The 18038-nt window shown below is 41.1% G+C and overlaps 1 protein-coding gene across 11 annotated transcripts in view; it reads left to right on the forward strand.

Annotated features, from left to right (window-relative positions):
* The window catches only part of GPSM1 (G protein signaling modulator 1), a 193290-nt gene that overhangs the window by 100511 nt on the left and 74741 nt on the right, over positions 1-18038 (forward strand). For all 11 annotated transcript variants that reach the window (XM_075835173.1, XM_075835170.1, XM_075835179.1 and 8 more), the window contains 2 exons: positions 15426-15496; positions 17648-17812. In XM_075835173.1, the coding sequence (XP_075691288.1) occupies positions 15426-15496; positions 17648-17812 (236 nt within the window). The remainder of the gene's footprint in view (positions 1-15425; positions 15497-17647; positions 17813-18038) is intronic.

Consider the following 18038-nt stretch of genomic DNA (forward strand, 5'->3'; position numbering starts at 1 on the left):
GCAGGTCCAGTTGTGGAATGACTTGTGTCACTGTTCTGTGTTTCAGGAAAATGTTGTACTTGGTTTCAAGGACGTGGGATTGTGATAAAGTTAGTTTCAAGGCAGTTTGAGCACAACAATACAAAGAACTCGATAAGAGCCCGAGAGCTAAGTGCATTTTTATCAATCTGACATTTTGGCATGATCTATAGGGGTATTTATATCCTGCTATTCCGGTACTGATGATAGGCGGCAGCTTCACACTTGTTAAGTTCTTTCTTGTTTAATTTCTGTACAAGTATCCAATTGACATTGTGGCGTGCGCAAAGACCTCCTTAACCCCTTAGAAACAGTGACCTCCCTGAAATGGCGTATTGGCGAAGGGGCTTATTCCGATGCATAATCCTTTATACGGCGCATCGGAATAAGCCAGCATAAAGTGTCCCGTGCCAGGAGAAGCGAGTGCTCGGCTGTCAGGGGTCCTGTTTGAACGCCCGGGATCGGAGTTACCTCTGATCCTGGCCGGTTAAACCCTTAAATGCTGCTACGCTATAGACCGCTACATCTAAGTGATTTACAAATGTAGGAAATCCCTCCTGTGTGATCGCGGGCCGCCGATTGGTTGCCACGGCAGGTGGGGGCCTAACATGGCTGTATGCCTGTTAGGTTGTGCCAGTGGTATGGCCTAATAGACTGCCTGTCAGTTTTACACTTACAGACGGCAATGCTTTGGTATACTAAGTATACTAAAGCATATATAAGCGATCAATGCATGGTATACCGAAGTCGCCTAGTAGGACTAAAATAAAATAATTAATGTCAAACAAAGTTAATTAAAATGTGCACAGTAACACGATAATTTTTCCCATAAAAAGTGGTTTGGTTTTATTTTGTCAAACTTTAAAAAATAAAAGATAATACACACATACTGTATCGCTGCAATCGTAACAACCCGAACAAAAAAGTTGACATCCCCCTTCCCCAAATTTTTTTTTTATCAAAGTCCATCAAACGTGCATGTGTTCTCAATGGGGAGAGGGGAACCAGCCGCTGGCAGACACCTCTGGCGACAGCTGATCTTCTGTAAGAGGAAAGGATCGGGCATACATCTATTTCTCCCAACCTCCCTGCACACACCTGGTTCGGCCGAGCGTTCATGTGTTCTAAATGGGGAGAGGGGAATAAGCCAATGCCAGACATCTCTGGCGATGGCTAATTCACTTTGAGGACAAGGGATCAGGCATGTTAAAATTCAACATGCCCGTTCCTTCTAATACACATTAGATGGTAGTCGGGTTTTGTCAACATCAGTCTGTGTATGTTCACCTTAAAAAACACTGCTCTAGACTTTAATTTCGCTCTTCTTCCCAATCAGACACCGTTTAGCAGTGAATTAATCCTCTTTATCTTTATTTCACACTTACTTTCCGGCTGCGATCACCTGGACTCGACACATGAACAATCGAAGGGTTACAGTTTTGTTTTGTTTTTTAATGGTACTTCAGATACTATACAGGAGTAGTCTGGATAATCTATCTGGGACTTCAATGAAACAAAATTTGCTCCATTTAATTATTTTTTCTTTCTGGCTAAGCCACTTGTTTGTAATTGAGAGGCTCTTAACACACGAGGATATTTCTGCTGCAGCTCCCGACCAGACCTCTCCAAATGACCTCATCTTGCCAGCAACACGTTACTCTAAAAAAGTAAACAGCCTGTGATGTGCTTCCAATTAACCAAACCAGATAAGATAAAGGGAATTAGTCATCATCTTAATACATTCTTTAATTAGTTTTATCAAGAACACTTCAGCCATGTAGCTGTATCCAGATAAGTGTAGTAGCTTAGTGGTGGAGATGGTGGTAGTAGTGGGGGGGGGGGGGTAGTGTGCGCTGTATGAACATCAAGCCGTATTCCTTCTATTAGGATATTTACTTTTGTCATATTAATTTAACATATATTATTCTAAGCTATGGAGAGGGGGTCTAAAACGAGAATTTTTTTTTTAACATGAATAATCAATATTTTAATAATATTAAATCAGAGATTAAGAGACTTGAGTCCATGAAATAATGTAGTGATAAACTATCAGAAGTTATATAGAAGAAAGCTAGAAACTACAGGATGAGATCTAAATGGAATGTCCATCTATTTACACCATGTCGCTATTAGGTCCAAAATTCTGTTGAATAATTTCAAATTTATCTTTTTAGCATTCTGTTTCTCTGATATAGCGCCCCAAATTCCCTGCATAGACCTAGTTAAATGATAAAATTCTGCCTGTCAGTAGCTGCCACTAGGGGAAGCTTAATGCAAACTGTTTTATTGTTTAGTACAGTGTATAGACAGTATGCAGTAAGCTCCTCCGCTCCCTCTAGTGGTGATTGCAGGCAGTCAGAATTTTATCATTTAACGCCAGGAGATTTGGAGCTCTGTATCAGAGAAACAGAGCTCTAACAGCTGTAAAGATATATTAAGAGATTAATCCGCACAGAATTTTGGATCTATTTAGTTAGAAAACCAAAATGGAGTTGAAGGGTTTTGAAGAAAAACTATTGTTATTATGAAATGTAACATTGATGAACCCCCTTTAGGGCAACAATGTGGACTGGGCTTCACAATTGTAGAATTCTGGTGTTTAAGCTGCAATACCAGACACGGCCCGTGGACAACAATGGCACTGACTGCAGAAGAAAGCATCCATTTTTTCCTAATCTCATGCAACCCCTTTAACACGCACGTACAGCTTGGTCAAACATAGATTCTTATTTTGGGGAGCAGGAGATGAGTAAGTTACTCAATGACTATAGTGCTGCTTATCTCTGGTGACATCATAAGATCTGTAGGTTGTGAAAATCTCTGTTTCAATCCGGAGCGCAGGATGTGAGAATCCCATCAAATACACAAGAAGATAGACGGAGCTAGTGTAGTAAGCTCTAGCGTAGGACATTATTCAGATGGGGCCGGCACAGCGAGGAAGTTTCCAGAGAAAATAAATAGGTTAAACTGGGCCGTTTCTTGACGTTTTCTTCAAAGATATTTACTCAGCTGAGTCTTTGCTGCAAGCCAATGAATACATATCACTAGAAACATCCCAGGAAGCGTTAGACACATTCAGCTGCTACCAGCACGGAGACCAGGATGGGTGGAGTAAAAACATTATTGGGTAATGCCAACATAGACCATTTCCCGCTTACCATCTCTGCCCATACTTTTTTTCCTTTTATTCTGTAACTTATTGTAGTGTTGGTATTGTATAACCAGTGATTACTTATCACCACCTTTATTTCACCTCTAAGCATTCAGAGTCCATGGCAAAAATGAAAAATCTTGCTCCGTTTACTTTTTCTGTATAACATTAAAATAAGCAGCAGTCACACATGTTGCTAAACCAGAGAAAAGACTTTGCGGCTTAGGCTATGTTCACACAGTTTTTTGCCGGCGGAATTTCTGCCTCAAAATTCCATTTGGAAGTTTGAGGGAGATTTTCCTCTGCCTGCACGCCGATTGTCGCGGCGTTTTTCGCCCGCGGCCATTGAGCGTCGCGGGCATAAAACGCTGCAAAATACGCTTTCTCTGCCTCCCATTTAAGTCAATGGGAGGTCAGAGGCGGAAACGTCCGAAGATCGGGCATGTCGCTTCTTTAAAACCGAAAACCGCCCCCGCGTCCCATTGAAATCAACGGGAGGCATTTTCGGCCCGTTTTTGACGAGTTTTTTGGCGCGGTTTCCGCGTAAAAAAAACTTGTCACAAAACTTTGTGTGAACTTAGCCTTATAATCACTTTTGTGAAAACTGCCTCCACTGCTCGCCAACAACTAGGGGGCGCCTCACAGTTTGAGAAGCACTGCGCAAGACGATCATTTATATTTTATTTGTCAAATATTTACAATAATTTCTTACAATACTGGAGAAAAAGCAGATTGATGAAAAATCTTAGCATAAGCTGTACTTAAGGGGGTGGCCGGAGATTAATTTTTTTACCCCAGAAACTGCATCACTCATGATTCCACCCGACCAAAACAATTTTCACGGTGCATTATATAGTACATAAATGGTGCCATTAAAAACTACAAATCATCCTGCAAAGAAATACGGCTCTTTTGATAGAAAATTAAATAAGTTATGGCTTTTGGAAGGCGGGAAGAAAAAAATTAAATGAAAAAAATGGATGAGAAGGGGTTAATCAGTACCAAGAGTACTGGTCCATTTTGACTATTGCTGTGATAAGCCTATGCATGCTTTTAACATGTATGTTTTGCATTTAAAGCAAATTTGTCAACAAGCAGGTTGGTGTGATGTGTGGCACTAAAGTGCCCTCCAACCTGCTGGAGTGTTGCGGCTGGTGCTCGAGCGCTTCCGCTCCATTTACTGACTTGTTAACAATAATAGAGACGTCTATGGGCCCAAAAATGATCTGTTCTGACCGACGGTGATCTGCTGCATTAGTCAGAACAGATTTTGTTTCTCGGTCGATACCTTGCGTGTTGAATTGGGACAGCGGAACGACAACTTATATGGAGTTTTCTAGAAGAGGCACCGCAGAATAAATGAAGTGAGATGCGGCTTCTCAGGAGATGTTTGGGAGCTGAGATTCAGATACTTAAGGTGTGAGGGTTTTTTTTCTTTGCAAATTATGATAAGAAAATTAAGTGGTAACTTTGGTGTGAAGCAGCAAATTAAAGAAGATATTTCAATATGTATGAAACCCACCCGAGGCCTTGATCCTGCCATAAGTGCAGACTTACCAGCCTTATATGAGAATTTCATGGATAGTTCACGGTTAACCCCTCTGTGACTGACTCAAGGTTTACCTTGTTTTGACCACTATTAATGCAAGAAGCTTCCCTAAATGCAAAAGTGTTTGTGCTGACCACAAATTATAGAGCTACAGTCCCAGCTGTAATACTCCATAGTAACATGTCCTCCCAGAAACTTGGCACGAATAAAGGTTTGTATTTCTTGTTACTTATTTAGCACCAACATATTCTGTACTGCTGCACAGAGATTGTAACCCCTCACTGTCCCTAATGGGGCTCATAATCTATTTCATTATCGCTCTCAAGCATACATACAAATACATTGGCACCAATTTCATAGGAAGCCAATTAGCCTATCGTTATGTTTTTGGCCTGTAGGCAGCAGGGTCGGACGTGGCCCACCACAGAATAGGAAGATACTTATGTGGGCATAGACCCTCACATGATTATATTCCTCAATCACAACATGACCCATGACGTCCAGTAGAGTTTGTGATGCTATTAAAAGGGACATACACCTGTTCTGTACTACTGGATGGTCTCATTTCCTCTGATGGTCTCAAGGTAGTCCAGTCTGGCCCAGGTGGGAACCGGAGATCCTGGAGGAAACCCCCAAAAACATGGCCGAAAGAACATACAAACTCCAGGCAGATGTTGTCCATGGATAGCTACAAACCTAGGACGACAGTGCTGCAAGGTAATGGTGCAAACCACTGAACCGCCCTACTGCCTAAATAAATCTGATGTCAATATTTTATCACATTAGGGGAGTATATTTACTAGTTTAATTTTCCTTTCTAAAAATGTTTTTGTCCGGGCAGGTACAGTATCTAGGTTTCTGACTAGACCGTTCGACTCTTGGGTATTTGTTACACCCCTGACAGTTTTACAAATGCTGCCCGGGGCTCATATAAAATACTCCATGTAATCTGTTCATGGCTAATACGCTTAGAATGATTTATTCACTACAGTTTTAATTGGGTTCACAGCGACTAAGAGCCCTTTACCGGCCCTGTAATGTCACCGTATAGGTTATTAATTTGTTATATGCTGATCTTACAGTCAAAAAATAATGAGTTATAATGCGATCGGTGATATTCGGCTTCTGCGTTACCTCCCAAACACCGTTATTTGTCTTAGCAATTGCCTTTCTTCAATTTATAATACACAAATAACATTGAACCGGAGCAGTTTATCCACAAACAAGTCCAGCCGACCGTTCCGGGTTGTTGAATGGATTTTTTACTGTAACATTGAACTCGGGTTTCATTAAGTAAATGCAATTAAAGTGACAGTGCGCTAATTATATCATGAAAATAGATTTAACTTTCACAACAGGCGCCTGGGAAGGTGAACGGCTCTGTTTTAAATCACTATGATCAGCCCTTTTGAAAACCCATATATTTGATTTGTGGTAACGACTTAAGGGAAAATGACTATCCAGGCTTATTTGTTATAATCTGCTGTTTAAAAATAAAATTTGTTTACCCTTTGAGCTTATTTCAGCAGAATATCTCCATTATATTTTGTTGTTAAAATATGCTCTTCGTCTTATTGCATGGTTATATTGTGTCTTTCATATTTCCTATTAACCCTTTCATTATTTGGGCACTGTACTAAATGGCAGTATTGTGTGGGAAATATATGACCGTGTTATGTGGCCACTATAAGGTAGTATTTGGATACTGTATGGAGGTATTTGGGCATTGAATAGGCGTATTGTTTGCTCATTGTATTGAAGTATTATTTCGCATTGTATGGAAGTATTTCGCATTGTATTGAAGTATTTTTTCTCATTGTATGGAAGTATTATTTCACATTGTATGGAAGTATTATTTCGCATTGTATGGAAGTATTATTTCGCATTGTATGGAAGTATTTCGCATTGTATGGAAGTATTTTTTCTCATTGTATGGAAGTATTATTTCGCATTGTATGGAAGTATTATTTCTCATTGTATGGAAGTATTAGAGTATAAACATTAGGCTAGAAATTGCATTGGAGGGAACGGAGGAGCTTGAAGAAGAAACACATGGCCACCGAGTGTTGAACCCTCCCAAAAAAAAGCTAGACAGCCGTATCCTTTATGGTACCATGATGTTGTATTTGCAGATGGCTCAATTACGGAGATCCTAATGTCTAATTGGTGGCTTATGATAAAATGCAGACCTTTTGTTGTTGCCCTAGGTGCTACTGGAATAACAGCAAAGCAAATCAATGGTTTAATGTCAGACTTTGGAGATCTATAAAGGGGGCTGTTGGTGAACCTTCTATTTTGTAGCAAAGACTACAATTTTAGGACATATAATGTAATTTTGTGACACAGAATTTCGGAGTTAGGGAAGCAAAGTGTAGAGCCCCTTTAACCAAATTTTAAATGTTACTAAGAGATTCTTTCTTAATCGAGTTATTCCTTCATCCAAAATCTCCACCATTTAGCCGTAGCAGACAGCAACTATAAAGGGAGTCACTTTAGAGGCCCGAGCACGCACAGGTCATAGAAACAACTGTGTAATGTGTCATTTTCCCTGTGGTGGCGCTGCAGGAAAACTGAACGCTTGCTGCCAGGTTCCCCTTCAGATTACAGCTACTCTCTAGAGGTCCCTACAACGGGACAACCTGTGATCAGCTTTTTTTAGGGAGACCTTTCTAAACTAAAGCGATTGAAAAGCAGGTCATAGCCCAAGTAAATCAGCACAGCAAGCATGTGCAGGTGTCAGCTGGGAGATTCTGTTCCTGCTGTGGGTACAGGGTCCAAAATGTTGACCCTCTAGACCTTTATCAGCACTATATGCAAATAACCAAAGCTATATATTTTGGTGCTTTACCAAATTTTGCACAAAAGACCAATGAGACCGGACTGTCGGCCATTAGGACGACATACACAAAACATTCAGAGCGGAAGGTTTGAGCTTTCCAGAAGTTTTCTGCAGTCACTAAATAAGGTACCACAATGATAGATTTTCCTAAAATTAAATGGTTAAATTGGTTTCTTCTGCCAAGCATAGTTTCCGCATAGTAAATGTATATACAATTAAAAAAAAAAAACTAAACAATGATTCTCCAGCAATTCTATGGATCGAAAGGCATCGGTAAAATCCAGCACAAAAGCGTGTGCAGGCTGCAGAGTGTTTCCGAACGGTTTATAGCAAGAGATAGTCAGCGAGATCTCACAATAGTCGGCTGAGGAATTATATCCGCTACAAAACCTTCCATCTTTTCCATTCATGCCACGTTCTGTAAGCTGAGCAGCCTCATTATACTATCTGTTGACACATGTTATTCTTTCATTGTGTCTTTAAGTGGAATGCGTGCTATTTTTTTTTTAAAAAGAGGGATGTATTGTGGAAATATATATATATTTTTTCTTTCAGCTGCCAGGCTTTGCATTTTCTGACTGAAATTTCTCCCCCAAAAATAAAGTTTTGTTCAAATGCAAATCTAACTGGAAGATTCAACTGCCTGTGTTGTGCTTAAGTTTAACGGGAACCTGTCAGCAGCTACGAGGCCTCAAAACTGCTGACAGAGCAATATAGGGGAGCGCATTTTATACATATCTTTTGTCTTGGTCATACAAGTTGCCGATCGCAAGTGGTGGTGATGGATCATGCCAATACACCTCAACCATTCCTGTACAATATGTCATTATAGCAAAAATATGATCAACTTCACAGTCTGGATCTGAGTCAAAAACCCTATTAAGGACTTCTGAGTTAACAGAGGAGGGGGACCCTGTTCAGGACCCTCCTCTAATAGGTGGAGCAGAGTGCAGCTACAAGAAACGTCTCTCACTCTGGAGGACCTGGCAAGTCCATGCATTACATGGACATCCCATGTGTGTAATGAATTGTGTAATACTTTATTTCCCCTGTGGTGGTGCTATAGCAGAATTGAACAATTGCTGCCCGGTTTACACACAGATTAAAAATGATCGCTGGGGCTCCCAGCAGCTGGACACCCTGTGATCAGTTTATCAGGGGACCCTTCTAACAAAAATTGTCCTAAAGCGAACAACCTTTTTAATGGTAAAACTGGAGTCATATCAGATGAGTTCACCAAAGAATTTATTTTACATTATCACCTAGTGTACCCTTATTATTTACCAGGGACCTCCGATCCCTGGAGATTTATTTTTCTTCATCTTACACAGTTCGTGTGAAGCTGCTTTCACTTGCCTGGTGTATTCTTATCATTGAGGCCTAGAGACGAGGCAGATCTCTTGATCCTGAAGGAAGATCATTGCTGGTGAGAAGGCTTTGAACTTCCAGATACAGGATGTTATTATGACCACAGGAGACCTGACAGTAATTACTGTCAGCGGATACAAGACCTGTACTAATGGCTGAATGGTGACCATTATATATAGATACAAAGAAACCTATTGCTATTGTTATGTAGGATACTAAATTGTAAAGCATGTGGCATCCGAAGAGCTGTAATTTCTACAAGAGAAGCTTTACAGAGGGCCATGACCCAAATCTGTAATTATATCTTGAAAATATATGGACGCTCTTGGTTTCCATAGGAGAAAACAAAATCTTCCAGTGGTCATGTTATATTCTGGTTGGGAGAAATTTCCCAATACAATTTAATTCTTTGATTAAGGATTTTAAGTCATACACAAAGAAAGAGGAATTATATACGACCTTTGATCAAATTAAAAATTCAGATTTTTATTACACGAATAGTTAAAAACATTAAAAATATGAGGCAATTACCATGAAGTATTCCACGCTAGTACACACAGTATAGTGACAAGGTATAACGTAACAATACTTATTACATATTTTATCAATTACAACTGACCATAACAATGTATTTCATCATAGCAAATATATATGTCTCAACTACAGTCACCCAACTCCGTGATAATACAGGATGACATAAATTATTGATGTGGAAAAAATTCCTTACCCATTTTGTATGCTGATCCACTTGCACGGCTTGACAACCCAATGCGTGTTTCGAGCTTCCTCATGTGGCACTATACTGATTTTAAATAGCAACTTACTAAGTGTCACACGATTGCAATATGCCAATAGTGCGTCTTGGATTCCTGGAGCGTGCGTCGGATCAAACAGGAAGCTAATGCCACCCCACTTCTCAAGCGTAACCCTGTGTGTCCGGACGCCCGATACATCAGTGGACAAACCGAGCATGCGCAGAACACATATTGAGGCTGGAGCAGGCTGCCACTCCACTAGAGATCCCAACGCATGTGCACACTGAGTGATAAATAGTAAATGTCTCGTGGAGAACAATAATATCTGAGAAATGTCCTCTCTATCCCGGGAATATAAACTATATATAAATTATAGGACCAATTTCTCCTATGGTGTTAAAGGGAACCTGTCAACAGCATTTCACCTATTAAACTCTCCTCACCCCTCGCTGGCCGCTGCTGTCAAAAGTTAATTGCCGTTATCCGTTCTCCTAAACTCCTCCGACCGTAAATAACAGTCTGCAAACATTTTGCGTCTTTTATAGTAATAATCCGGCAGTCTCATTTGTTCCTCTTTTTATGCCCGGCCACCGCCGAAAACGAACCCGCCCTGAATGCCAAAATCTGGTCTTACAGGCCCTCAGGCTTATTGGCCGCAGGGACTATGACTGTGGGCAATGTAGGGGTTAATATGGGTACAGCTGGGCTAGGGGAATTCAGTCTCTTCCCTCCTCCCCCCTTTTTTGTCTTCATTGGTGTAAAACGGTGGTTAGCCTATAGGAATCTAGGGTCCCTCCTACAGGGCGGTTTTTTGAGGGGGGGGGGGAAGATGGGCGGTGTTGCCCTCCTCCCTTTGTCAAGGTTTATAAGGCAGGGGTGGGAGGGCATCTTCCTCTTTGGCCGTCACTTGTCCCACCCTCCCTCCCTATTGACGGTTATGTGTATAATTATAAAAAAAAAAGTATGTATTCGTGTGTATTGATGTATGTGTTAAAAAAAAAAAAAAAATAAACAAGGAAGAACCAAAAAAAAGAAAAGAGAAAACCTAAAAGAGAATAGACTGTTTTCCGTGTACGCCCTGAGTTTTTTTTGGCATTTTGTGGCTGTGGAATCCTTTTGTTTGTCGATTTGGCTAGGACGTTATTGTCCTATTGATTCATGATTCTATCTGTTTTCGTGTTTTTGTATGGGGTAATACTGGTGTCACAGCAGGCGGTGTTGGGAAAAGAGCTGACCTTCATGCCCCGCCCTAGGCGGGCTGGCATTCGGGTATTCATTAGGATACTTTGTTGCAATTGGTTATTGTTATAAATAAAGCAAAATAAATATAAATATAATAAAGCTGTGGCCGACCCTCGTGTCAACCCACGTTATAAATAAAGTAAGCCTCGTTGTGTTATTCTTATTATTATTATAGGGCTGCATATTTTTCCCATAGCCAAATGGGGTATTAGTGGTGTGCACACAGTGTGAGATAGCACGCATGTGCCCATCATGTATGGTTCAACACCCTTCCCTGATTTGTCCGGACCTCAAATCTAGTTACTGCGCATGCGCCGCTATAGTGTCCTCTTGTGCGTACACACCACAGTTGGACTTCGCTGCACAAGCATGGGATTTTAAGTGTGCTGGGGGGGGGGGGGACATGAGGAGCTGTCAATCAAAAGTAAGAAGGCAGGGTTAACTCGGAATGGCTTGAGGAATGTAGATATGACTTTTCAAATGAAGATATGACTCTTTTATGCTCATTAGCATACGGCGTGGAAACACAAAAAAATGGAATACTAAAGGTACGGAGCTACTTAGAAGATAATTATAGGTTATATAAAAATGATTTTTCACCCACTACCACAAGGTATTGCTGGTTTAATAGGTGAAATGCTGGTGACCGGTTCCCTTTAAACTTGACTAAGGTTTTGCAGGATCAGTGATTAGTTTTAGATCAACCTGAATCTTCAGATCATATATGCTACCATAAACAGCAGCCGGTATCCTACAGAAGCTTCCGCAAGGGCAAGTGTAGAGAATTATTTCACAGCCCTGCAGGTTGTTGGATTGCTCGCATTTATAACAAAAGTGATTCAGATTATAGGATTATATTATAGAATTGATATTGATATAGTTGGCTAATATAATTTTTAAAGCGGCTGCAAATCAGAGCTTGGCTCATAAACGAGGCCTTACGATTTTACAAAGCAGAGGTTGGCATTAATGTCTAACTTTTACTACTGTATGTCGTATGGAATTGTCTCGCCATTGTGTAAAAACAAAACAAAAACAAAAAACATATATATAGATGATCTGCACCTCTCACCTCTTTTGCAGTATTCTAATAATTTATTAACTATTTTCTGGATAATTGCACCAAATTACAAAGAGAATGAAAAGTGTTTTGGAAGTATACTTCTCTTAGAAACTCCTGTGCCAACCTCTGTGCATTCAGGCCCCTTGGGTAAACGGCACGTAGCTCATTGTGCCAATCCACTTGACCCACATGCAGCTCCTCTCGTTTTTTGCTGTGCAGAGCCAGTGAACTGAAATGGGAGCAGTTCAGTGAATGTTAAATGTATCTAAAATAACTTTCGTGTAAACCGCATAGCAAAAGCTTCCAGCATCCGGAATCTAAACCATCCAAGCTTGGTTGCTGTTCACCTTTTATATTTAACCTCAAGGATCCAGTAAACACCATTCTTCAGAACACGCCCAACAGTAGACCGTCTTCTAGAATCCTGGGCAGTTCCTCCACGAAAAACTTTTTTTTAAGATCACAGTAAAACCTACAAGACAGAGAGAGCATTTAGAAATACCCCGAGGATTTCCGTTAGTCTACTCTCAGCTTGGCAATCACTGCAATAAATGCTTTAAGGGAGGAGATGAATTGCAAAGTATCTGAGACAGAATTTAGATTCAGAAGCAGCTGAGAGCTGGAAGGAGAACGGGCACTGGATGACGGGACACATCCGCACAACCAGCTTCTTAACCCAGCATCCTACCACCGCCATTCACACCAGGCTCTACCAGTCAACTGACTACTTAAATTTGGCTACTCTAACTACACAGTTAACATGGGCTTAGATGGTTAAAACCGTAAGTATCTCAATTAGGGTGGCATGAGATGACCCTTTCACATTAGCAGGGGTTTCATACTGAGTCCTGTGATGCTGCATGGGTTTCAGGGTGGAGCATGATTCTGGAGTACATATGGTGACAATAAACATAACCAGCTCAAAAAAGTCTACATTTTTATTTAATGCCTACAGTGTATGCTATTAAATATACACAATATGAATAACCCTTCGTGTACATGGCAACTATATAGGATTTAAAAATCCAGGAAACAACCAAATATCTAACATTTTTGATGCCAGGGACGATTTTAAGATGTGGCAAACTGGGCAATTTCCCTATGCCCCATTTCCTAAAGGAACCTGAGGATGAGAGCCTCAAAAGCAAACTATAAGCATCCATATTATTTATCAGTGTATGGTGGTATTATTTGGGAATAGATTTGTAGTAGTATTTTGGAACTGTATAGCAGTATGAGGGCATATTATTTGGACACTATATGGTAGTATTATTTGGGAACTGTATAGCAGTATTAAGGCACTTTTTTGGGGCACTATATGGTGGTATTATTTGGACTGCATATGGCCGTATTATCTTGCCACAATATGGCGGTATTTTATGGGCTAAAATGATGAGAGAAAAAAACTACTAAAATGGTGAGCCAGGGCTGTATTTACTATAAAACTGGAACTGTTTAATGTTGAAATCATCTTTTCATTGTCAGTCGATATTAGACCTGTGGGTGGGCCTATAGTGCTTATTACCTGAACACCCTATAATCTTGGAAGTCACCATCTTGAATATAATGTAAACATTTCAGATTGGGAGGGGGTTGTGTCCATGACTTTTGACTCACCCTGTATAATGCATTAGATGTTTGGATTAGAAGGGTAGTCGTGGATTCTGAGTAGTTGTCTATAGGGGTTTTACGTTATGGGATACATTAAGCCTTGGTGAAATATCTTGAGTGCTTGTTGATAGCTGTTAGGTGACCCATACCTTTTTTTTCTGCTCACTATAGTAACAGAAAAGGGTGCCGTAAATCACATACGAGTGATTGAGAGCATGAAAGCCCTAAACATAATATTATATGTGAGAGCATTTCCTGCTATGCTTTCATCAACGGATGTGATGGTTCTGAAAATACTTTGAGCTCAGGCTATCTAATAGTGGACAGGCAGCCGTCTAGATGATCTCATCATCTGGAAAAAACTTGCAGCAATGTCCTGACTCTGATGGGGAAACAAGGTCTGCCAGCATCTTGTAACCTTACTGTAGGCTGACATTTTATCCATGTCTATTTGCTGCTGTGTTCAATTTTAACCTAGAATAACAAACTCAATGTATAGGAAGGTAGACTAAAGACTGTAGAGCTGAGTGATCAGGGCCGATTTCAGCACCTGGGCCCACTACCTTTGGGGGGGGGGGGGGCCCACTCGGCTGCCGGGTTCTGATGCTGCCGTCATCGCTCCTGTTTCTGACACTCTGGCCCGGGATTCCACTCCTGGAGAAGCCCCTGATGTCACTATCCATATATGGGCAGTGACATCAGGTGCTCCTCCTGAAGCGGAATTCCCAGCCAGAGCATTGCTGACGCTCTGGCCGGTGATTACGCTCCTGGAGGAGCCCCTTTCGTCACTGTCCATATTTGGACAGTGACATCAGGGGCTCCTCTTGGAGCGGAGTCCCTGGCCAGAGCTTTGCCCACGCTACCAATGGCGCTACCTACAAGGAGAGGGGACTGTGGGGCACTACCTACAGGGAGGCGGGACTGTGGGGCACTACCTACAGGGAGGCGGGACTGTGGGGCACTACCTACAGGGAGGCGGGGCTGTGGGGCACTACCTACAAGGGGGACAGTGTGACACTACAAGGGGGGCTGTGTGAAACTACCTACGAGGGGGACTGTGGCGCTAGCTACAGTGGGTACTAAATATATGAGGTCACAAACTTCTATATGGCGGTTACTCTACATGTAGTTTACACTGTGGACATATAAACAGGTTGTCAGCAGTGGGTGGAGGAATGAGTCAATGACTGACAACTTCCCTATACGAGTTTACATACAGAGATAGCTGTCAATCAGTAAATAGCACCGCCCACTAGACTCACAAACCCAGTTAGCAGGGATTTAAATAAAGTACAAGAATCTATTTCCACAAAAAAAAAATCTCGATATTCTCAACTCCACGTCAACATGATAGGTTCCCTTAAAAGGAACACTGCAGGGAAAACACAGACACTATTATGTCTAGTGCAGGGCCTGAGGGGGTGGTGCATGACAAATATTCAAAGAACACTAGAGAAACGATATGCCATGCGCTGCCCCCACAGGTCCTGCGATAAACATAACACAGTTTTAGTTTTGCCCAGAGCATTCCTTTTATTTTTGGATATTCTTTGAGCTAAGATAATATAAAGAAATATATTTATGAAATATGTGGTGAATGTTAATCACCTAGGGGGTCAGGCAGGATTATGTAGCCAAGTAATTTTAGATCATCTCTATTTTCAAAGCAATAAAAGTTTCAAAAATTGTCCTGGTCCATACGCATTCGAGGTGTTTTTTTTAGTGTGCTGCTTTCCGGTTTTGTTGAGAATTTATATGCTCTACTTTATACTGTGCTTACTGTCAACTTTTAATCTAATGTCTCTTTTTTGTTGTTTTTTTCTTTGTAGGTGCCAGACCTAAAAGGCTGCATCGGACTAGTATGGACAGCTTAGACTTAATAAAGTTCCCTTCAGAAAAGGTGAGGCAAAAATACATTTGAAACTAGGTTAATTGACATCATCAATAGAAGCACTGAAATAACCTTAGACTCTTAGGCTAGGGCTACACGGCAACATGTGGGACACGAGGTAAAAAAAAATCTGACCTGGTCGTCGCAGTACCACAATTATTCTGCTATTCACTCATGACAAAATGTTGAGTAGCCCTAGGCTTAAAGTGCAGTTTTGCATTGGCGCTACACTACAGAAAATATTAGGTCATTTTTATCAAGCTGCTATGTCATCATACTATGCTGCCCTATGGTGAGTATGGAGACCGGTCTGTAGTACTATTTGCCAAAACGGCACAAAAAGTATTGTCACCTCAACATGCTGCCCTATATAAGAGCCGCGTGTTACAGAGGCAGGTCCGTTCTCCTATTAGCTAAGGTGGCACAAAAATTTGTTGTGCCGTATTGGTTAACTGCAGCTAGCAAAGAATACAGCGGCATCATAGTAAGGCCTAATGCACACGACCGTCGTGGTTTTGCATGCCACAAAACTACAGATTGGTTGCGGTCCATTCGGTTCTGCATCCGTGTGTCATCAGGATTCACAGATCCGTAACAAAAAAAATGGATGTCACCAGTTTAGTTACGCTGCAAATCCGGACCGTAAACTTAACGAACCCTATGACAGACTTGCTCTGAGTTTTTGCGGCACAGATTCGCAGCTCCCACACGGATCCGTGAACATCACGGTCGTGTGCATGGCTTTATAGAAATGAATGGGTCCGTGTGCTATCCGCAAAATTGCAGATAGCGCATGGACAAAAAACTACGGTCATGTGCATGAGGCCTTTGACCACCACTACATTCACGAGGGAGCATCCCCCGCACCTCTGGCAGTAATTGATGGGTATCATATATACAGTCAGATACACGGCAGCCCCTCAGTTTCTGGTGAGCGCCTCCCCCATGAATACAGCGGACTGTCAACTGCGAGTCCAGTGTATTCTTTGATCGCTTCTATTAGCCAAACAGCTCAATATAATTTTGTGCCATTTGTCTAATAGGAGAACGGACCTGTCTCTGTAATATGCTTTTAATATAGGGCAGCATGTTGAGAGTTCTGCTTTAAACGGGGCAGCGTAGTATGATGGCAGATCTGCTTTGAATAGCAAATTTATGTAATAATGCTATTTATTGCATCTGTTCCTTTTAGCTATTGCACCTATTTAGTTCTGCTGCAGGGACAGGTCAAAAACGCTTCTTGAAAACTCTGTCTGCAGGCTACAAAGTAACTTACAACAGATTGCTATCGCCATAATAAGTCTACATTATAGCATAAAGACTGTATGATGTTATAACCTGAAGTCCGTGATCTTCTAAAGTTCCCATAAAATAGAAAAAGAACATACTGAGAAAATACTTAATATAAAATTGCCCTGGAAAAAGAAATTGTAGCGGCAGAAGCACCTGGGTGAACACTGTGCCGCTTCTTTTGTGATAGTCTTTCCTCAGAAAGATGAACCAGCGGTGTACGGACTCAGTAGAAAGTCTATGTGCCCGTACATCGCTGGCTCGGCTTTCCGAGGAAAACCGATCAGAAACTAAGAGGCACAGCGCTCACCCAGGTGCTTCACGTTTTAGTGATAGGTGGGGGTCTTAGTGCTCGGACCACCACCAATCAAAACTTCTGACATTTCACTATGACATGTCAAAAGTTTTTTAATAGTTTAGTTACCCTTTAAAAATGACATGCTTAGAAAAAGTGTTTGCGTTTCTAGCTGCCCGGTTTCATGTGAGCTGTTATCAGAGTCCAGGCCTGGCTATGGAGCAACATACATAAAATTGATAGGCATGGAGAATAGCAGAACAGCATAGTGTTTGTGTATACTTGTATGCAGCTTCTGTGACAAATGGTTGCAACTTCCTGTCAACTGCAGAAGGAAGAGCAGCTCTGGAGAACAAAACAATACCGAGTAAAAAAAAGAAGAAAATTATTGTTCGCATGTTTTCATTTATTATTTAATGTGTAGATTGAATTTGCGCAACACGTCTATGAACCAATATGACCAAATTGTTTGTAGATCCCTTCCTTCAAAACTTATATTATCGTATTCAATGTTTAGACATAGTTAAGTAAATTGAGGCTTAATATTCTTCTGTATTTCTTTCCTTTCTTCAAAGACCCAAAATGGTGACAGTCACCACACTCCTGGTGTAAAAAAGGACTTCTCTACCAAACCTGCGAGGAGTAAAAAATACAAAGAAAATCAGTGTACTGCTGACTCAAAAACTCAGGAGGTGACCGCGGTGGATGCTATGGATGTTAGAGTCCAAATGCCTCATCTGGTAAGAAGCGGATTAATTTTTTTTTAACTAATATCGACAGATTACTAACCATTCCGGATCATGTGATAGACGTAGAGACGGAAATATAACTCTAAAAAGACACGCAGCCAAGAAAAATATAGAAAAGAGCGCAAAAGAATAAAATATGATACAAGGGCCTTGTTTTTAAGGGGTTTTCTGTATTAGTCTGTCAGTAGCTTAGGAAACCCTGTGGCTACGGGTGACA

This window comes from Rhinoderma darwinii, chromosome 8, assembly GCF_050947455.1.
Source record: "Rhinoderma darwinii isolate aRhiDar2 chromosome 8, aRhiDar2.hap1, whole genome shotgun sequence".
Lineage (NCBI taxonomy): Eukaryota > Metazoa > Chordata > Amphibia > Anura > Rhinodermatidae > Rhinoderma > Rhinoderma darwinii.